Source organism: Microcebus murinus, chromosome X (assembly GCF_040939455.1).
Source record: "Microcebus murinus isolate Inina chromosome X, M.murinus_Inina_mat1.0, whole genome shotgun sequence".
Taxonomy (NCBI): Eukaryota; Metazoa; Chordata; class Mammalia; order Primates; family Cheirogaleidae; genus Microcebus; species Microcebus murinus.
In genome coordinates, this window is record NC_134136.1 from 13,765,858 (window position 1) to 13,789,697 (window position 23,840).

The 23,840-nt window shown below is 34.3% G+C and overlaps 1 protein-coding gene across 2 annotated transcripts in view; it reads right to left on the minus strand.

The window, feature by feature from the left end:
* RPS6KA6 (ribosomal protein S6 kinase A6) overlaps positions 1-23,840 on the minus strand; it is a 135,063-nt gene that overhangs the window by 102,230 nt on the left and 8,993 nt on the right. For both annotated transcript variants that reach the window (XM_012738662.2, XM_020284931.2), the window contains exon 2: positions 7,120-7,179. In XM_012738662.2, coding sequence (XP_012594116.1) covers positions 7,120-7,179 — 60 coding nt within the window. The remainder of the gene's footprint in view (positions 1-7,119; positions 7,180-23,840) is intronic.

Genomic DNA, 23,840 nt, shown 5'->3' on the forward strand with positions numbered 1-23,840 from the left:
ATATTAAATTTATTAAATTATAGTGACAATAATCCAGCTTTGCTGGGCATATGCTAGATATTCATGGAGTGTGAGAAGCCTTTTATTTAAGTTTGCTTATTTTAACTGAAGAAAAAAGAATCAAAGGAAAGCTTAAAGCAACAATAATTGATGGAGTAGACTGTCCAAATCACTCAATTACAAAACAGCATCATGCCACAGAGGCAATTCTTACAGTTCAAAATTGAAGAACACTATTAAAAGCAATGCTCCTCAACCTATTTGGCACTGGGGACTGGTTTCCAATTTTCCCAGCACCATTTATTGAATAGGGTAATCCTTTCCCCAGTGTAAGCTTTTGTCTGTTCTGTAGAAGATCAGTAGGTCATAGCTATATGATTTTATTTACGTGTTCTCTATTCTGTTCCATTGGTCTAAGTCTCTACTTTTATACCATTTCTATGCTGTTTTTGTTACTGTAGCCTTGTAGTATAATTTGAATTCAGGTAATCTGATGCCATGAATTTGTTCTTTTTGATCAAGATTGCTTTGCCTATTCAGGCCCTTTTGTGGTTCCAAAGGAAGCATAGGACTATTTTTTTCTAGATCTGTGAAGTGCCTAGAATGTTGGTATTTTGATGAGAACTGCATTGAGTCCATAAATGGCTTTGGGTAGATGGACATTTCAACAATGTTGATTTTACCAATCCATGAGCAAGGGATGTATTTCCATTTGTTTGTGTCCTCTACTATTCTTTCATCAGAGTTGTAGTTTTCCTTGTAGAGAACTTTCACCTATCTCCCTGTTTACATATTAATATATCCCAAAGTATTTTTTTTCATGGCTATTGTAAATGATATTGAGTCCCTGCTTTGAATCTCAGCTTGACTGTTAACAGTACATAGAAATGCTACTGATTTGTGTACACTGATTTTATAATCTGAGACTTTGCTCCGGATATCAATTCCAGGAATTTTTTGGTGGAGTCTTCAGGGATTTTTAGATACAGGATCCTATCATCAGCAAACACGGATAGTACAATATCCACTTTCCCAGTTAGGATACCCTTTATTTCTTTCTCATGCTTGACTGCTCTGACTAGGATTTCCAGTACTATGTTTTACAGAAGTGGCAACAGTGGGTAGCCTTGTCTTGTTCCAGTTCTTAGGGGTAATGCTTTCAACTTTTCCCTACTCAGTATGATGTTTGCTGTGGGTCTGTCACATATGGCTGCTATAATTTTGAGGTATGCTCCTTCTATGCTTAGTTTGTTGAGGGTATTTATCATGAAAGGGTACTAGATTTTATTAAATGCTATTCCTGCATCTATTGATATGATCATATGGTCTTCATTTTTCCTTCTATATATGTGGTAAATCACATCTACTGATTTGCATATATTAAACCATTCTTGCATCCCTGGGATAAAAGCCATGTCATCATGGTGAATTATCATTTTGATGTGCTGTTGAATTTGGTTTGCTAGTATGCTGTTGAGGATTTTTGTGTCAATGTTCATAAGGGATATTTGTCTGTAGTTTTCTTTTTTTGTTTTGTTCATTCCTGGCTTTGCTATCACGGTGATACTGCCTTCCTATAATGAGTTAGGGAGAATTCCCATCATCTCAATGTTACGGAATAGTATCTGTAGGATTGGTACCAGTTCTTTGTAGATCTGCTAGCATTTGGCTGTGATCCAACTGGTCTAGGTCTTTTTGTTGTTGTTGTTAGGAGTTTTGTTTTTGTTTTGTTTGTTTGTTGTATTACTGCTTCAATCTAGCTATCAATAACTATCAAGTTATCGGTCTGTTCAAGATTTCTATTTCTTCCTGATTCAGCCTTGAGAGTTTCTATGTTTCCAGGTATTTATCCATTTCCTCTAGTTTCTCTACTTTGTGTGCATAAAGATATTTGTAGTACTGATGGATGATATTTTGTATTTTTGATGTTTCAGTTGTAATGTCTCCTTTGTCATTTCTGAAGCTTATCTGAGTCCATACTCTTCTATTTCTGGTTAATCTGGCTAGTGGTCTATTAATATTTTGATCTTTTCAAAGAACCAATGTTTTGTTCCATTGGTAATCTGTATTATTTTTTGGGTTTCCATTTCATTCAGTTCTACTCTGAGCTTTGTTATTTCTTTCCTTCTCCTAGTTTTTGGTTTGGTTTGTTCCTCTTTTTCTAGTTCTTTGAGATGTGACATCTGGTTGATAATTTATGATGTTTCTGTCTTTTTTGTTTCACAGTATTACTGGGGTACAAACATTTTGGTTACATAAATTGCCTTTGTACAGTTTGAGTCAAAGTTATAAGTGTGTCCCATTACCCAGTGTGCATTATACCCATTAGGTGTGAATAATACTCATCCCCTCCTCCTCCCTCCCACTTGCTTGATTTCTGATGAGTTTTATTTCCATATGTGCACATAAGGCTTGTTTGATTAGTTCCAATTTAATAGTGAGTACATGTGATGTTTGGAGACCATTCTTGCAGTCTTTCTGATACAAGCATTTAGGGCTGTAAATTTTCCTCTTATAGCTGCTTTTACTGTATCCTGTATATTTTGGTAGCTGTTATCCCTTTTGTCATTCAAAGTATCCTTTGGTTTCCATCTTAATTTCCTCATTGACCCAAGGATCCTTTAGCATCAGGTTGTTTAATTTCTATGACTTTGTGTGGATCTGATTGTTTCTCTTGAAATTGATTTCTAGTTTCATTCCACTGTGGTCTGAGAAGATCTCTAGCATGATTTTGATTTTTCTGAATTTGCTGAGACATGTTTTGTGACCTAGGTTATGAGAAATCTTGGAAAACGTCCCATGTGCTGCTGAGAAGAATGTATAATTCTGTAGTTTTCAGATAGAACATTCTGTAAATGTCTACTAGGTCCATTTGTTCTAGATTTTCATTTAAGTCCAGTATTTCCTTTTTAGTATTTTCTGCTTCAGTCATCTGTCCAGTTTTATTAGGTTATTAAGTATGAAGTGTCTGATTTCCTTAAGTAATACATTTCACAGTTAACACCTCTGGCATTTCACTTTGATTCTTCCTGTTCTATTTTTATTATGAAGGTACATCCTCAGTCATTCAAACTCAGGTTGTAGCATGTGATTATCTTTCAAATTTTACTTCAGAGCAATGTTTGTGAAACCAAGGATAAGTCAAAAATTCAACTTATTTTCAAATATGAGTTCCATCATAGAACTAATGCAGCATGGACAGCTAGAAAAATCAAAGAAGTGTTTTGGAAGAATGTGGCTAATGAACGCACAGTATGTCGATGATTTGAGAAGTTCCATTCTGGTGATTTTAATCTTGAAAATGACCCATGTGGGTGACCTGAGACCAAAGTGGATAATGATGAGCTGAAAGCTGTAGTGGAAGCAAATCCTTATCAACCTATGCGTGAATTAGCAGCAAGGTTCGACATTATTATTCCAACAACATTGGACCATTTGAAACAAATCAGCAAGGTAAAAAAGGTGGATAGATGGGTTCCCCACTAATTAAATGAGCATCAGAAGAGAAATTATCTCAAAGCTTGCCTTTCTTTGCCATCACAACATACAGGTGAACCATTTCTACCCCATATTTTTACAATAGATAAAAAAATGCCTTCTTTTTGATGATTACAAGTGTTCAGCACAATGGCTGGATAAAGATGAAGTGCTAAAACATAGTCCAAAACCAAATGTTCATCAAAGAAAGCTAATGGTGTCTATTTGGTGGTCCAGGGCTGGTACTATCCACTACAGCTTCGTGAAACCTGGTCAATCAATTACAGCAGATGTCTACTGCAAGCAATTGGATAAAATGGTGAGGATGCTTGTGATTAAGCAGCTGAGACTGGTCAACAGAGACAGGCTGATTCTCTTGCAAGACAATGCCTGACCACACATTGCACAAACAACACTACCCAAATTAAAGCAGCTAGACTTGGAAACTCTCTGTCATCTACCGTATTCACCAGACCTTGTACTGACTATGACTTCTTGCAAGGAAAAATATTCAATTCTCAAAAAGCTGTGGAAAACACCTTTCAGGATTTCATCACCACTCTCTCTCCAGGCTTCTTTGCTGCTGGCATACACAAGCTACCATTAAGATGGCAAAACTGTGTCAATAGTTTAGGCACATACTTTGATTAATTGTACTGCTTCTTGTTTAAGATATAATAAACTACACTTTTGATTGGATATCAGATATTTCATATTTAATGGCCTAACATCATTGGTGTGTTCAAGTCCCCAGTGATTATGATGCTACTGTTTATTTCTTTTCTTAGCTCTAGTAGAATTTGCTTTATGAACCTGGGAGCTCCTGTGTTAGATACTATATATTTAGGATTGTTATGTCTTCTTTCTGAATTGCTCCCTTTATCATTACATAATGACCATCTTTTACTTGTTTTAACATTATTGATTTAATGTCAATTTACCTGGTATGAAAATGACTATACCAGATTGGTTTTGGTTTCAATTTGCTTGAAATAATTTTTCCCATCTCTTTACCTTGAGTCTGTGTGTGTCCTTGTGTGTTACATGGGTTTTTAGAGACAACACATACTTGGGAATGATTTTGATCCATTCAGTCAGTTTATGTCTTTTAATTGGAGCAGTAAGGCCATTCACACTCACTGTTAGTACTGATATGTGGGGTACTCTTCTGTTTGCTGTTGAATGACATATTGTTGTTTTATTTCCCCTCTTGGGTTATTATTTTATAAGAGCTGTGAGCCTTAATTTTGGGATGTTTTTAAACTTGCGAGTATCTATTACGCTCTTCCATATATAGTGCACTACTGAGCATTTCCTCTATGGCAGGTCTAGTAGTGACACATTCCCTTAGTGTTTGCTTTTCTGGAAAAATCTTTATTTCTCCATCATTTATGAAACTTAGTTTAGCAGGATACAAAATTCTTAGCTGGCAGTTGTTGTGTTCAAGGAAATGAGATACCAATCCCTTTGGCTTATAAGGTCTTTGCTAAGAATTCTTCTGTTAGCCAGATGGGCTTTTCTTTGTAGGTTACTTGTTGCTTTCATCTTGTAGCTTGTAGAATTTTCTCCTTCATTTGAACTTTGGGTAGGTTTCTATGTTTCTTGGAGATGTCCTATTAGCTATAGAATCTTAACTGGTGTTTGATGATCATCCTGCATCTGGATATCTGAATCTCTGGTGATATCAGGTCAATGGGGCATGGCCTGCTGGCTAGTGCATAAAACCAGGAAGCATGGCCTACTGCACAGCATGCAGATCTTCTGGGGAGTTGCCTGCTATGCAGTACGCAGGGTTCGGGGATATAGCCTGCTGGCTGCAGCATATAACCAAGGATTGTAGCCCACCACAGAGCACCGGATTCCACAGTAGTGTTGCCCACCAGTTGGCAGGCAGGGATGTGGGGCTTGCACTCTGGTTGGTGTTTCTTGTCATTGATACAGTTTTACTAACACAAATTGAGTATTTTAACCATCACACTTCAAAAGTACATGGTTTTAAGTCCATATAACTCAGACCACAAACTCAATGAAATCTATGGAAGTGATTCTAGATCCCTTATTCTCCAAAACTTCAGGCTCCACTTGTTACCCACTGAAGTTGACTGCATAAGGTAAATTAAATTAACATCTAGCACTGTATATTTTTACTGTCTTTCCACTAAACACTGTACTTCTTGCCTCATCTATTAAAATTATATATAGGTATAGGTAAATATTTGGTATATAGGTAAATATTTGACAATCACCCTCTGTTTATGTATGTTTATGAGTTTACGTTGGCTAAACATACATATACACACACGCATGCATGCACACATAATTTTTTCCTTTCTTGTGTGATATAGGGCATGGTGTTCCTTGTTAATTTATTAATGCTAAAATATAATAAGGCAGTCTTCCCCACTGCCTTTTGTAGTTCTTTATACTCCTTGTCTTTTATAATAAAACTATCAAAATAAATATTACTATGCCTCTTAGTCCATATGATCTTTAGATAAATCTCTAGATGATTTTGATAGTTTATGTATAATTATACTCAACATTAAAATGCTATTTGTATTAAGTAAATTGCAAAAGCTAAAATAACAACAATATATCTCTCATCTTGTCAATCTGAGCTGAGAGCTTTGTTACATGGTCACGATTTGCAGAGGTAGTTACATAGAACATTTCAAAGGGATGTCTTGTACAATCCCAATTTAAATCCCTTTGCTGATTTCTATCTGAGATAAATCCACTTATGAACAAGTTTCATGGGCTGGGGGAGCCATCAGGTTGATTTCATCCACAACTAAACAGGAAAAGGATAGTGTTCTCCTCGTTTTCTATTTCTTTGGGTCTACACAATATAGCTGACCTAACAGCTTGTTAAGCTGTTGATTCTGATACTTTCTAGTTTTATCACCTAGGATAAATCACAACCACTCCAGGTTTCAGTAAACTAATCTATACAATGAAGGTATTATAGATATTATCTCGGAGGGTCCTTCCAGGTTAAAAAAAATCTATAACTCTATGAAAATACTTACCCATAAAATAACAACATAAATGGAGAGAGTTACATTATTCAGACTATCTATAAAATTTTAAGAACACTCTTCTGTAAAAGTAGATCTTGTAAAATGAGAGTCTAGTATATACGCCTTGCATCAAATGGCCTAATAGCTAAGCAGTCTTTAAAATTCTTCTGAAATAATTTAGATATAATCCTTTCTGAAATCCAGGAAATAGATTTTAAATGATTTCAAGTTATCCTTATAGTTCAATATTTCCAAGTTAGATATCCTCTCTATCCTGAAGTTGGTGACAATCTTATTTAGTTTAATTCAGTGAATTCTATATTTAAGTAATTCAGTTACTCATATACTGACAAGTGAAAATTGTACCATTACACTTAAAATGAGTGAATTTTATGGCATATAAATTATATCTCAATAAAACTGTTTAACTTTATCAGAATTTCTCACAGGAAAACTGCCCTATATTTTGAGCTGTAGGTTATTTATTAGTAATTGCATTTGCTTGTTACAAACTTGCCTGAAAAAGTTTCTTTAATTGACAAGAGCTTTTCTCCTTTCCCTTCATTCTCTTTCCTTATATGCTAAAATGTGGCTTAATAAAGAAATTAACATGAATACTTACATGGCAAGAATCTGCTTCTCCCTCTTCCATTGGCTCATCAATCATTTTAAGACCATTTACCTGAAAAACATTGTTTAAAAACTGAAATTCAGGAGTATTAAAACAGAGTAATAACTTAAAAAAAAAACCTAGGCATTTCCCTCCACAATCTAACAAGACCCATGGTTTCTGAAAAACAAAAGGACAAAAGACACATAGAAGGTACTTTGAAAAGGAATGCTATTAACATGGTTTTAAGATTGTCCTTGAGAAACCTTGATTTTCAGAGCATTATGTTTCATTTAATATTGTTTAGAGCTCTGCAATAACAGATGATGATATACTAAGCATATGATCTATGTATTTTTCTTAGGATTGTCCAACCAAATATTTATGACAGGAAAAATAAATGCCATAGATTCTACCATATAGATACATTCAAAACAAATTACAATGAGAAGAGTTTTATATAATTGCATTGCTGTGTATTCCTCTCCTTTCATTTAGTTCAATTAAACTTCATGAGATACTATACAGAATAAAGAATAAATTATCAGGGAGAGATATAAGTGGTCACAGAAACAAAAGTATTTCAACATGCAAAGCTCATTAGGTAATACTATTCATTCTTCAACCTCTACTTCAAGAAAAAGTATAGAGGACTTAGATAGAGGGTCTACAAACTATTAACATAACCCAGGGGCCAAATCTGGCCTGCTGCCTATTTCTGCATAAAATTTTACTGGAACACAGCTGCACCCATTTGTTTCCATATTACTCATGGCTGCTTTCCTCTATAACAGCAGAGTTGAGCAGTTATGACAAAGACCTGGAAAGCCTAAAAATATTTACTATATTTGCCTCTTTACTTCAGAAAAAGTCCACCAAGCACTGATATAAGATGTTTCAAGGAACTTTACCACAGCCCATCTATAAATTTAAAAAGCAAATTAAATAGAGCATTTACTAACAGCCAAAATGGAATAAGCCTGTTAAGGCTCTTTCTTCCTGATTATAAACTAAAACTCCTAGAATACAAAAAGAAACTACTCAAGGATTCTGCAAACTGAACAATATCTAGTGTATTAGGGAGGGAAATCAAAATTTGAAAAATAACTCTGAATTCCTAGGGCTTATTTTTCCACCTTTATCTGCTGAATTTTACCTTAGGAAAAAATTATTCATAGAACTCCACAGTAGACATGAACAAAAATTCTAAAAGAAATCCCATGTTCTGTATAAGAACCAGCAAAATATGCACTTTTGAGCTTGGGATCATAAAAAGAACCCAAGTCTTCTTTTGTGTCCCCAATTTTCTCTTTTTCAACTCCCAGTCCTACTGCAAGGTAAGTTCTAATCAAGAGAAAACCGATCTCTCTGGCCAGAGGAAGGAGGGAAACAGGACCCTTTCATAAGTGTGAGGGTGATACTTATTTTTTTTTTCTTTCTCTTCTTCACTTTATCTAAAGGGCAGCTCCAATAGTGTAAAGCTATGTGACAGCACGAAAAGCTAAGACTCTGAGAGAAACTCATGTTTCTGGCCAGAGTAAAAGAATAAAGGGATCTATGGGAACTGAAGAAAGTGGAAGAAATCACACAGGATAGAATAGGAGAGAAGGAGATCCCCTAATTCTGTGTATGAACCAAGACAAGTCCCGGTTTCAACAAGAAACTGCATGTGTGCAGGAAAGAACTAAAGAAGCATAGCAAAATCTTTGAGAATTGAACTTCAATATCAACTATTGCTCAAGTCTCAGACTAATCACTGAATTAGAACACAGACTGCATGGCACACACAGAGTGCTGACTCAAACACTCTGAAAATCGAATTAACATTGGAACCATTACCCAGAGAGGGTGAGACAGGACTTGGAAGTGAGAACCTAAACAAGTAGATTGCCTAATGAAATAAACAAATAAACAAACAAAATATCAACAGGTATCAATTCCAGGATGGCTCCAATGTTGAAATATCTGGCAAAGACTTTAAAGCAGTTATTATAAGTATGATAACACACCTGAATGAAATAATTAAAAGGTTTCACCAGAGAAACAGAAACTATAAAAATGAATCAAATTTAAATAATTATAGAACTAAAAATCTTAATGGCTGAACACTTTAAAAAATATTAGATAGGTTCAATAATAATGCCTAATAGGTATAATGTACACTATCTGGGTGATGGACATACTTATAACTTTGACTCAAGCAGTACAAAAGTAATCCATGTAACCAAAGCATTTGTACCCATGTAACAGTCTGAAATTAAAAATCGAGACAGCAGAGAAAACAGGAAACTCGAAGATAGATCAATATAAATCATCCAATAGGAAGAAAGAGAATGAGAATGTTTAAAAACAAATGAGCCTCAGGGACATGTAGAACAGTACCAGAAGATAACTGAAATCCATGTCATTATTATCCCGTTAAAAAACAGAGAGTAATACAGAAAAATTAAAGAAATGAAAGCAATTTCATTCATATGAAACTATTAGACAAAGAAATGTATAGAGACAGAAAGTAGTTTAGTGGTTGCTTAGGTCAAGGGTATGGGAAAATGGAAAAAATAGCTAAAAGGTGCAATGTTCCTTTTTGATTTGATGAAGAAATTCTAAAATTGACTGTGGTGATGGTTGCACATATTTGTGAATATAAGAAAAACATTAGATTGTAATTTTTTTTTTTTTTTTTTTTGAGACAGAGTCTCACTTTGTTGCCCAGGCTAGAGTGAGTGCCGTGGCGTCAGCCTAGCTCACAGCAACCTCAAACTCCTGGGCTCGAGTGATCCTTCTGCCTCAGCCTCCCAGGTAGCTGGGACTACAGGCATGCGCCACCATGCCCGGCTAATTTTTTATATATATATCAGTTGGCCAATTAATTTCTTTCTATTTATAGTAGAGACGGGGTCTCGCTCTTGCTCAGGCTGGTTTTGAACTCCTGACCTTGAGCAATCCGCCCGCCTCGGCCTCCCAAGAGCTAGGATTACAGGCGTGAGCCACAGCGCCCGGCCTAGATTGTAAATTTAAATAAGTACATTATGTGAATTACATCTCAATGAAGCTGCTTTTACAAGATAAATTACTGAAATTTTCCCAAATTTGAAAATGTACAGTTTCAAGAAGCTCAATGAACCCCAAATAGAATAAAATTAAAGAAAGCCACCCCAAGACAAATCTTAAACTACTCTGAACCAAAAGAAAAATGGGGAAAAATTCTTAAAAGAAGTGAAAGAAAACAACACATTACATAAATGGGAATGTCAGATTGAACAATTGTAGAATTCTCATAAGAAATCATGGAGGACAGAAAATAGGAACATCCACCTGAAATAAATGGAAACTTATGTTAATACACAACTCTGTACATGAATGTTTATAGTAGCTTTATTCATAATTGTTATAAATTGTAAACAATCCAAATGTCCTTCAACTAGTGAGTATATAAATAGAATATTACTCATCAATAAAAAGAGAACTATTGATACTTGTAAGAGCATGGATGAATCTTAACAGTGCTTTGCTAACTGAAGGAAGCCACACCCAAAAGACTAAATATTATATGACTCTATGCACAAGTCACTCTGAAAAAAGGCAAAATTATAGGGAAATAATTCATATCATTTATTTCCAGGGGTTAGGGGTAGAAGAAGGGGAATACCCCTGAGAAATCAAAAAGAATAATCTATTGACACATTCAACAACATAGATGAATCCCAAAGGCATTATTGTAAAGAAAAGAAACTAAATTCAAAAGGCTAATACTGTAGGGTTCCATTTATATGACATTCTGAAAAGGAAAAATTATAAGGGTTGGAGAAAGATTAGTGGTGGCCAGGGGTTAGGGCTAGGGCTAGGGGTTGACTATAAAGAGGCATCACATGGGAATTATATGTGTGTTGGGGGGGAGGGGTGGTGGAACTATTCTTTATCTTGATTGTGGTGGTGGTTACACAAGTCTATGTATAACCTCAGAGCCATATGTGATAAAAAGTGAATTTTATCATATGAAAAATGTGTTCATATGGTAGTAATACTCACTGGGTGGTGGTCAGGTTGGGGGGAGTAAACCCATAGCTAATTGAAATGGGGCACACTGTATAGGGGAAGGACATGCTTGTAGCCCTGGCTTAAGTGTGGCAAATGCATTTCATGCAACCAAAATGTTTGTACCCCCATGATATCCTGAATTTAAAAAAAATGTCTTCTAATCCAAAAAAGAAAAAAAAAAGAAAAATGTTAAATCAATTTACTAAAAAGTAAATTATTCAGCATTATTTATTCAAATAGCGTCTTTATTCTAAACAAAAAAAAAAATGGAAAACACATAAAGTTACCAATGATGTCTATTTCGCTAATAGATCAATCAGTCCTTATCTTACTTTTTCTCTTTGCAGTATATCACAGGTGACCGCTCTCCTATTTGAGTTTTTAGTTCCTGTGATATCACACTCTCATTTTATCTAACTCCAATTTCTTTTACTGTTATTTTTTAATATCCTTGATACACTATAACTCCCCAGAAATGTACTCGCCTTCTCATCTCACTCCACATTCTTTACCCAGGCAGCTAATTTATTGACATGACTCACATTTACTCAGAGACTACTGTTCTGAGATCCTGATCTATATATCCAACTGCCTACTTAAAATTTCTACTTGTTAATCTCACGTCTCTCAAAAATAGCCAGTACAAAAAGGATTTAGTGATTCCCCTAATTCTGCTCTTCCTCCCGAGTTTCCCATTTAAATAAATGGCACTACTATCTACCATCTTACCTCAACAGAAAAAAGCAGGAAAAAAAAAAAACTGTGACAGATTTATCATAAAAATAGAGAAAGGAGAATAGCAAAACAGTCCAGAAACCAATATTAAGACAGAATCCTGATAAGTAAAAGTTCAGTATAAAATGACTCTTAGAATGATCCACAGAAAAAGGATTATGCATTTAAAAGGATTTAAAAGGATTATCCATAGAAAAAGAAAAATACTGCTTTCCTCTGTTACCTTAGTTACTGGTTACTTCCTATTCATACCATCTTATGACTAATTTATCAGAAAGCCGTGGGTCTCAAAGAACTAGAAATAAAATGAATCTGAATGAGTCAAAAGGATCACTCTATCCTGGAAATTATTTCAGTCACCAGAAATGGCCTTTAAAAACAGAACACTCCGGCCGGGCGCGGTGGCTCACGCCTGTAATCCTAGCACTTTGGGAGGCCGAGGCGGGTGGATTGCTCAAGGTCAGGAGTTCGAAACCAGCCTGAGCGAGACCTCGTCTCTACCAAAAATAGAAAGAAATTAATTGACCAACTAAAAATATATATACAAAAAATTGGCCGGGCATGGTGGCGCATGCCTGTAGTCCCAGCTACTCGGGAGGCTGAGGCAGGAGGATTGCTTGAGCCCAGGAGTTTGAGGTTGCTGTGAGCGAGGCTGACGCCATGGCACTCACTCTAGCCTGGGCAACAAAGTGAGACTCTGTCTCAAAAAAAAAAAAAAAAAAAAGAACACTCCATTACTCCCACTTCATTTACTAGGTACCAAGTTTTAATATAAGAACAATATAAGAATATTTATTCCCACAGAGGACCACAGCATTCACTGATACTTACTAAAATTTAAATCATTTTTATCTATGTGAAAAAAAACATTTTTGAATTCTCTATGATAATAAACCTTTATTTCAAAAATAAAGCATAAGTTGAAAAGATAAGTGAAAAAGCTGCTTCCCCCAATTAAGTGCCAAATGTGGAAGAAATAATTTGTTATAGAGGATTCTGGAAATTTATCAACAGTAATAAAAGCAGTAATAATTTACTCAGATACTTCAAAGCCTATGTGAACAAACTCTCCTAACAGAGCCTACTGAAGAATAATTTAAATATTTTATCAGAAAATAATTCAATAAATCATTTTCAAGTATGTTAGACAGAAATACTAAAATGAATCTCAGAAAATAACATGGGGCACTTCAAATCCACAGTTTTCTTACTACTATTGAGAAAAGCAGCTCACCAAGGAAAACTGTACTGAAAAAGAAAAAAAATATTTTCTCTTTCTGATCCTTGGAATTCAAGGTGGTATGGGAAACTGAATGTACAAATACATATAGTTTTGTAAAAAAAGGCTTATTGTTATCTGGTCATAATTTTAAGATACATACACCTAGCCTCAGTGTTAAACAAAGAAGTAATTTTAGCCGGGCGCGGTGGCTCACGCCTGTAATCCTAGCTCTTGGGAGGCCGAGGCGGGCAGATTGCTCAAGGTCAGGAGTTCAAAACCAGCCTGAGCGAGACCCCGTCTCTACTATAAATAGAAAGAAATTAATTGGCCAACTGATATATATATATAAAAAAAATTAGCCGGGCATGGTGGCTCATGCCTGTAGTCCCAGCTACTCGGGAGGCTGAGGCAGAAGGATCGCTCGAGCCTAGGAGTTTGAGGTTGCTGTGAGCTAGGCTGACGCCACGGCACTCACTCTAGCCTGGACAAAAAAGTGAGACTCTGTCTCAAAAAAAAAAAAAAAAAAAAAAAAAAAAAAAAAAAAAAGAAGTAATTTAACAGCACTCATGGCTTGGTGCTGAAAGATATACTGAAGAAGAAAGTAGAAAGATACACAACTAAGGAAAAGCTAGGTAGAAAGTAATAAGAAATATGGGTAACAAAACATACATAGGACACCAGTTTCCACAACAAATTCAATAGTATACAAATTTTCAAGCAGTCTCCAGGATCCACAAAATCCACCTAGAAAAAAAAAAACAAAAAAACTAGTACTTAACATTAAAAGTATGCTTAAGAAGATGATATTCTAAAGAAAATTTATCTCTCAAATAAGCTTCATGTTTACATGTTAGTCACTGACAGCTTTTGTAAAGAAGAGTCCTTCAATTCATTTTTTTTATTTCATTTAAATAACTGAAGTAAATTATATCTAAACTTAGAGGTGGGTCCACATCTATCTGCAATAAAGGTCTATGTCCATAAATTGAACTAAGCCCATAACAAAATAAAACAAAGAAAACTACCAGTTCATCAATGTAGTGGACACTCTAAGATGGGCCCCCATGATCATCATCTGTTGGTGTTCATGAACTTGTATAATCCCTATCCCCTTGAGTCTGAACAAGACCTACCACTGGATTTCAACCAACATAACATGACAAAGGTGATGGGATTTTACATATATGATTACATTATATCATATAAAACTCTACAGACTCTCCTTGCTGATTTGATTTAAGTAAGTGGTCATGTTGAGGAAGCCCACATAACAAGAGACCGTAACCAACCTCTCGGAGCTACAGGAATCCTCTAGGAGCTGAGCTCAATACCTAGCAAGAAGCCAAGGACCTCAGTCCTACAATCACAAGAAAAGGAATTCTGCCAAGAAGCTGAAGGAGTTTAGAATTAGATTTTTTCTAAGTCAAGCCTCCAGATAAGAATGCAGGACAATTGAAAACCTTGATTACAGATCTGTGGAACTCTAAGCAGAGGACCTAGCTGAACCATGCCCAGATTCCTCACTAACAGAAACTGTGAAATAATAAATGTGTTTTGGTTAAAGCTGCTAAATTTGTGGTAATTTGTTTTGCAGTAATAAATAATACAATCAATATCATTGGACAATAGTGCCTATGGTTTAAAATTCTCCCTATAACAGACTTTCTAGAGACAGATTTTATAGTTTAATACTTTGAAAATATATCTTTACTTATTAAACTCATGTATTTGCTCTTATTTGGTAGGCATGAAACTGTAGATCAGTGACCTAGGAAAAAATAATCAAGTAGAGCCAAATTTTTATAAAACATTTGGCCAATAAGGCAACATAATTAATTTTGGTTTTAATAAACTTAAGATTGAACAATTATATTTTTGACTTTTAATCCTGTTTTCTGAAAAAAAATCATTCATTAACTTAATAAACAGTACAGAGAACACAATTTCATATTCCTTTAACAATTGGGGATATTTCAGTATCTTAATAGCTATCCCTCTGAACCTGAATTATCAATGGTGCAACTTTGTTGCTATTAAAGATGCAGAAGATGAAATAAAAATCCAATGTATACTAAAACCAGAATATGCTAGAATTTACTTTTTCAAAATAATTCCATCATAGGAAAGGATGTGGAGATAATAAAGCCTTTGTGCACTGTTGGTGACCATATAAAATGGTATAGCTGCTATGAAATAAACAGTATAGCAGTCCTCAAAAAATTTAACATAGAATTACCATATGACCCAGCAAATCCACTTCTAGTTACAGAATCAAAAATTGAAAGCAGGGTTTCAAAGAGATATTTGTACACCCATGTTTACAGCAGCATTATTCACAACAGCCAAAAAGTGGAAGAAACCCAAATATCTAAACAACAGATGAATAAACAAAATATGGTATATGCATACAATGGATTACTCAGCCTTAAAAAGGAAATTCTGACATATGCTACAACATGAATGAACCCTGAAGACATTATGCTAAGTAAAATATGCCAGTGTCAAAAAGACAAATACCATATGACTCCACTTATTTGAGGTACCTAGAATAGACAAATTAATAGAGATAGAAAGAATAGGGCAAAAAGTAGAATGGTGGTTGCTAGGGATGGGGTCAAAAGGAGAATAGGAAGCTTTGGTTTAATGTGTCAAGAATTCCAACTTTGCAAGAAGAAAAGAATTCTGGAGATTGGTTACAAAATAATGTTGATGATGCTCAATACTTTTGAACTGTACACTTAAAAATGGTTAAGATGGCAAATTTTATGTCATGTATTTTATAACAATTAAATTTCTAATGATAAAAAATAATAATATTTCACCATATCTGGTAGATTTCTTGTCATATGTACCTAGACTCACCTGAATGTTTATAGCAGCACAATTCTCAATTGCAAAGCTGTGGAAACAACTCAAGTGCCCATCAATTCATGAGTAGATTGATAAAATGTGGTATATGTCCACCATGGAGTACTATTCAGCTTTAAGAAACAATGGTGAGAGCTGGATAGAGCTGGAACCCATGCTACTAAGTGAAGTATCTCAAGAATGGAAAAACAAGCACCACATGTACTCATCAGCAAATTGGTATTAATGGATCAACACTTCAGTGGACACAGAGGAATAACATTTATCGGGTGTCGGGCAAGTGGGAGGGGGGAGAAGGGGATGGGTATATACAAACACAATGAGTGAGATGTGCAACATCTGGGGGATGATAACACTTGAGGGTCTGGCTCAAGGGGGTAGAGGGGCATGGGCAATATACGTAACCTTAACACTTGTACCCCCATAATACGCTAAAAGAAAAAAAAGAAAAGCTCCTTGAGGACAGTTTTATTCACAAAACAGGCAAAATATATCATGAGAAAAGCAATCCTTTGGTGTCAAGCAGGCCTAGATTCAAATTCTAAAGCTCTACTTTTACTATCTTGGAAAAGTTTATTAAACTTTCTAGGTCTCAATTTCTTCCTCCATAAAATAAGCAACCTAGGGTTTTTGTCAGGATTAATACGATGTTCCTAAAACAGCTGGCATAGTGTCTGACATGTGCTCAATAAATGCCTGATGTGTGAATGTTTTATGTCAAAAACCAGAATACAGAAAAAAAGGCATATCAATCATTTTAGTTAATAATTCACCAAAGATGAATAATGCTATCTGTATACAAAATAATATATCCATGAATCAAAACTTACTACATAATTATCACAATGCTATTAACTTAATAATTTTAGTTGTGATATGTCATACTACTGTGGGAAGATCACTTTTAAAATAACGATAAAATCATTTTTTGGTCAACTTGAAAAGAATCTCTCAAATCAACCCATAAATATATATACAAACTCATGGATATACTCCTTGCTTTAAGAACCACAAACTGGAGAGAAGTGAAAAAGTGTCTGTATATATTTTTACTATAACATACTCTACTAATTCACATAACATATTTAGATCCTCTCATATACTTTAAATCATCTCTAGATTACTAATAATAGCTAATATAATGTACATGCTATATAATTATACTATATTATACAATATTGTTTAGGAAATGATGACAAGGAAAAAAGTGTACATGTTCAGTACAGGTGCAACCATCCACTTGTTCTGTATATTTTCAATTCATGGTTGGTTGACTCCAAAGATGCAGAACCCATGGATATGGACAGCTGACTGTAACTCAAAGGGTTATATATTTTTTTTCAGAGTTAGATTCCTAACCCTTAACTTTGTCAGCAGGATTAGTACAAACTTAGCTTCATAAGCCACATTCTAAAGTCATTTGTCTAAACTACAGCCCAATGGGCCAAATTTGACTCATTTTTGTATGGTCCACGAACTAAGAATTTTTTTTTTCTTTTACATTTTAAAAGGCTTGTTAAAAAGAAAAACGAACAAGAAGAAGAATATGTGGCAGAGGTTATATGTGGCTCACACTCTAAGATATTTACTATCTGGTTCTTAATTTTAAAAGTTTACCATTCTCTGGATTAAACTATGTAATTTTAAAGTAATTATAACCATAAACTTAAAAAATGCACAAGACAGCATCAAGTTAGCCTAGAAATGAACAAAGAAACTAAAATTATCTACTCTATGTGATTATAATTGTCACAGTACACACAACATATTGCTTTACCCAGAATACATGCATAATTTCATAAAACTCTACCTATATTTTTAATTACTCTACTGTCCCTGTACCTTTATAAATTAAGAAAAATGGCCAGTAAAAAGTATTCATGTTTTTCAATGCATTTTGAATACTAATAAGATAATCAGACTTTTATTGGCAGAAACTTGCAAATACAGCTCCCTGAAGACAGGAAGAAGAGTACATTAGGTTTTAGAAGCTATTAATCCTAATAAGAGACTAATGGGTAAGAATATTTAGTTCACTTTTTGGAACTGCCATAATACAGCCAAATCACTTTCAATTTTACTTGTATCATAAAGTCAAACACACCACTTTCAAAGAATGTAGAATTTAAGACCATAAAAACTAAAATAATGGTGACAACAGTTACATTTCTCTCAAATTAAAAAAAGATGATGACTCTTAAGTTACAATATTTACCCAATGTAATAAGTTTCCAAAACACTACCCTAATTCATGCATCATTCTCTATCTTCAGAGATGCATTTATTTCTAGAAAAGGGGCCATGCCATGGTCCCTTAATTATCTATTTGCAATACTGCATCTAATAGTTTAAATAAAAGGGAAATATTCAGCCCTATGTTATCTAATCAATATTATGTTTACCAGGAACTGCTTACACACATCTGTTAAAATGGGTCACATAAGCTATTGTACACCTTGCTATCCAGGTTCCATACAACTTCATTATGAAAATAATGAGAATAAATTCAATTTCAAAATTATCCTGCTATTGCTACAATTTCCATAAATTCAGCACACACCTCAGCAAGTTTAAGGTAGAATATACTAAATCAAACATCACTGAATTGAGAACTATCACTAGCAACTTGAACGAGGACTTGCTAATCTAGAAAACCAACCTCTAGAAATCTCATAATTTCGACATCAATGTAGCGAGTCCGAGGTAATAAAAGACCCAAATCCAAAAGCAATTCATTAGTAAAAACAAGTTCCCTTCCTCATGTGCCAAAAATGACTGTAGAGGAATATTTAATAAAAGCAAGAGGGACATATGCTCAAATGTAATAATCCCCTCTCACTGCCATAATCTAATGCCAGGAGTAAGGGGTGCTAATGTAAGGCAAGAATAAGGCACAAACTAAATTGCCATATGTACCAGGCTCCACTTTCTTGATAGCTTATTTGAGTAGGAGGAAATCAGTTATTAATATTTTACAAAACACAAAAGGGTGGGAAGGATCTTCAGTGAATCTGTGAGCAATGCCACAGGAGTATAGAATTAAAACATTAACACCCCCAAAATACTTTTTATTAATAAAATGCTTTCCATAAGCCTAAATTTGTTGGTATTTGTGACATAATATATTGTTCTGTTCAGACATTTCTTTGTGATTATGGAAGAATGGATAGATAAGAAGTTAATTGTTTTTCAGTTATCAAGGCAGAAACCTGGAGCAATAGTCAAATGAACCCTATCTAGTAATTAACACTACACCTTACACACAGAGATATTTAATAATAATTTGGTGAATGAGTACATGTAAAATAATATTTAGAACCAATTGGTTCTAAATATTTAAATTAATTAAAACCAATCCAAGTATCTTTATGCTTAAAAAAAAAAAAAAGGACTACTAGTTATACTACCACTGGGTGACTACTGAATTCAACTAAACATATCAATATTACACACATTAGAAGGTATTTGTGTAATATCTGAGTTTTTAAAACTTTGGTTCAATGATGGAAAAGCAAACCCCTGGTTTCTGTTTAGGCAAGAATTTGTTTACTCTGCTTAGCTTAAAATTAGAGCTAATGACTTTAATAGTTTTGAATAGCTCCAACATGCTCCCAATGCCAAGGCACTGGCCATCTGGCCAGTCTCACATGGGCTACAACATATGCATTTGGAAAGTTTACTTTCAAAAAATACATGTATTATATATGGTATAGATGAATGCACATTGTATACATAACCCATGTACATACATGGCATTCTTCAGTAGTAATTCTTCTCACTGTAGTAACCTCTTAGAAATATGAGGTTCATGTAATTTTACTGAAATACTACTTGAGGATACAAAATAAGTTTAAATCGTCTATTGAGTTATTTATCAGGGTAAAATAAGCATTTTTGTAGGATACCTAAATCTTTAGTTACTTTTTGAAAAGAACAATAACTTTATTATTCATGTCAAACATTACATACAAAGTACAATTGTTTTACTTCTCAAAATACTCATAAACACATTAATTTCCATTTTATATATGAAGAAACTGAAAATTTTTTTTTTTTTTTTTTTTTTTTTTTTTTTTTTTGAGACAGAGTCTCACTTTGTTGCCCAGGCTAGAGTGAGTGCCGTGGCATCAGCCTAGCTCACAGCAACCTCAAACTCCTGGGCTCGAGTGATCCTTCTACCTCAGCCTCCCGGGTAGCTGGGACTACAGGCATGCGCCACCATGCCCGGCTAATTTTTTATATATATATTAGTTGGCCAATTAATTTCTTTCTATTTATAGTAGAGACGGGGTCTCGCTCTTGCTCAGGCTGGTTTTGAACTCCTGACCTTGAGCAATCCGCCCGCCTCGGCCTCCCAAGAGCTAGGATTACAGGCGTGAGCCACAGCGCCCGGCCGAAACTGAAAAATTAATAACACCTAAAAAGCACACAGCAAGCTAGTGACAGGAAACCTATTTGTCCTAGTGAGTCACAGTTCCTAAACATCTTACATCGTATTACTTTTCTTTCTTTTTTATTTTGTCACTTCAATAAAATGGAGAGAAAAGAAAAAAAGAATTTGAAAATAACCAAATGGGTTTCTACGTAGGGAAAGGCCAAAAGTAGATAGCTACTATACAACTATTAGCTTGAGGTCAAATGCTACCTGATATGTGTTTTTTATTCTATTGATAAACACTTGCTGTCAAAAGACTGACTGGAGAAAATCAGGAGTCAACAGATGACAGAAAACAGGAGCTTGGTGAATATAGAAAATAGAGGCTCAGTGAATGTAGCACTATCCTCTTGAGGAATAAATAAGAAAAAATACAACAGCCTTACTATAGCTAATCAAGGAAGAATGCAATGTTTCAAAGTTAAAGCCACATGGAGAATCAAATGGTCAAAAGAAATGTGTATTTGTGAATAAAGTTCCTTTAAACAAAAAGAAACACTAATACATATTTATGTAGGATGCTTAAAATCATCATGCAATTATTGATTTTTTTTTTTTTTTTTTTTTGAGACAGAGTCTCACTTTGTTGCCCAGGCTAGAGTGAGTGCCGTGGTGTCAGCCTAGCTCACGGCAACCTCAAACTCCTGGGCTCAAGCAATCCTGCTGCCTCAGCCTCCTGAGTAGCTGGGACTACAAGCATGTGTCACCATGCCTGGCTAATTTTTTCTATATATATTAGTTGGCCAATTAATTTCTTTCTATTTTTAGTAGAGACAGGGTCTCGCTCTTCCTCAGGCTGGTTTCAAACTCCTGACCTCAAGCAATCCACCCGCCTTGGCTTCCCAAAATGCTAGGATTTCAGGCATGAGCCACCTCGCCCAGCCAATTGATTTTTTTTTTTCTAATTGGAAACCTGTTAACCTTCAACAACTCAGATTACAGATGAGATACATTTAAAAGTAATAATAACTAACATTTACTGAGTGGTTACAATGGAAAAGACACTCTTCAAAGTGCTTTACACATACTATGTTATACTGTTATCCCCATTTTACAGATAAGAGCAACCAAGTAAGGTACAGAGAAGTAACTTCTCAAAGTTACACAGTAAATAAACGGAGGAGCCAGGATTTAAACTCAGGCATTCTAGCTTCAGAGCACTTGCTCTTAACCTCTATGCTGTTCTGAGTTTTTAAAGAATCTGAGATGGCAAACTAATTGTTTATTCTTCCTTAAGTTTAAAAATAGCAGCCAACTTAATTAGCACAATATTCTCAATACAACCCCAACCTACATTATTCTTATAATTCCTCTTTCACATAGGAAGGCATGAGGCCCCTAGTATCATTTAGGCTTTAAAAAGGTAGTTAAATGTTTCTCACAGAACTAATGTCATTCTCCTCTTAAGAGCAAAAGGAATGTATACTTTTTGTCAATTTTAAAAAATAAAATATTTTTTTTAAAAAAGAACAAAAACAAGTCTATGTTAATGATGATTAACAAAGCCCCAACATTCCAGGCTCCCATTTTCTTGGCAAATAAACAGTTTCTAGAATATGAGCTGAAGTTTAGTATTGTAGCTTTCATGTCTAGTACTAAACAACTAACAGGCCACTAGCTACTGCATAATAAATGGGGAGTAATGTATAGATGTAGGGAAGGAGATATGCAGAAAAGTATCACTGCAGAGTGAGAAAGTTCACATAAAAAATTACAGCACCATTAGGTTTCCTCATCTTTAAAGGAGGCTAAAAAGAATCACTTAATATTTTGAAAATTAATGACTACAAGTACATCATAGAAATTATTTTATCTATTAATAAATAATATTTCATTAAACCCCATACAGAAATAACCTCAAGAATTTTATTAAAACCATATATCTATGCTCAGTAAGTGTAGTTCTGAGGTTCTATAAGTCTAATTCATTAAAATTATTAGGAAAACCATATACATGACAAAATGATTTTTGATGCAGTGTAAACGCAATTCAACGGAGAACATTTAAGTCTTTTCAACAAATGATGCCAGAACTGGACATCCATATTTAATAAAGTAGATCTCAATGCATACTGTTCACCACATAGAAAAAAATAACTAGAAATAGACAAACTGCCTAAGTTAAGGTATACAACTAAAAAACTTCTAGAAGAAAACAGAGTAGAAAATTTTTGTAACTCTGGATTAAGCAAAGATTTCTTAGATATAGCACCAAAAGCATGATTCATAAAATTGAAAAATTGATAAACTGGACTTAAGATCAAAAACCTCTACTCTTTGTTAAGGAAACAGAAAACACAAACCACAGAATGAGAGAAAATATTTGTAAATCAATACCTGATAAAGGACTTGTCCAGAATAAAGAACTCTCAAAATTCAATAGTAAGATACAGCCCACTTTAAAGAAAAGCAAAAAAATTGAAAAGGCAACTCACCAGAGAAAATATAAGCACATGAAAAAATGCTTAGCAACATTTGTCATTAGAGAACTACAGGTTAAAATCACAATTAGATACTACTACACTCCCATTAGAATGGCTAAATTATTTTTAAAAACTTTAATCTGGCAATACCAAGTGCTGGCAAGTGTTCAAAGAAATTGGGACTCTTATACAGCAACCCCACGCATAAGTATTTACTCAACATAAATGAAAAGTTATGTTAAAACTAAAATCTGCACTCAAATGTGTATAATGGCTTTATTCATAATCAACAAATGCTGGTAATTACCCAAATGTCCTTCAACTGATTAACAGATAAACCAACTGTGGTGCATTCACACAAATAGGATACTGCACAACAATAAAATAAAAAACTACTGTTATATACAACATTATAAGGACCAAATCAAATCAAATTAATATTGTTTATAGATATGAAGTTGCTAAATGATTTTGTCTTTTCTGAAAATATATATTGACTTCCCTTCAGAAGTTCTGTAAGTATTCATTTATTCTTACATGATTGCTCTACATATGATAAACACAAATGTTTTATGATTGGACCAGAAGGTATACTCTTCTCCATTTGTAAAATATATTATAAAATCAAATACAAATTATTTCTATGTATATTCCATTATTCTAGTATATATCTACATAATCAATGTATGGTTTTCTGTATATGCCCATATAAGTTTGAAACGGAATTATTTCTGACCACATTTATTTGTCATTGCAGCTGCTCCAGGTGAACAATCATGAACACAATGGACTTTTATCAAATCAGACCAAAAGGCTTATCCATTTCGCTTAGTTCTGAATTATGGCTATTCTCAATTAATACAATTTCTTTATCACATACCCCCAAACTCTCTCATGATGCTGTATTTAAGAAAAAATAAAAGTAATATGCAACCTGATATTCAGTCCACATAACCCATCATATAAAGTTTTTATCTTTCATTTTCTGAAGTTTTGTCTGCTCTGATCCTCT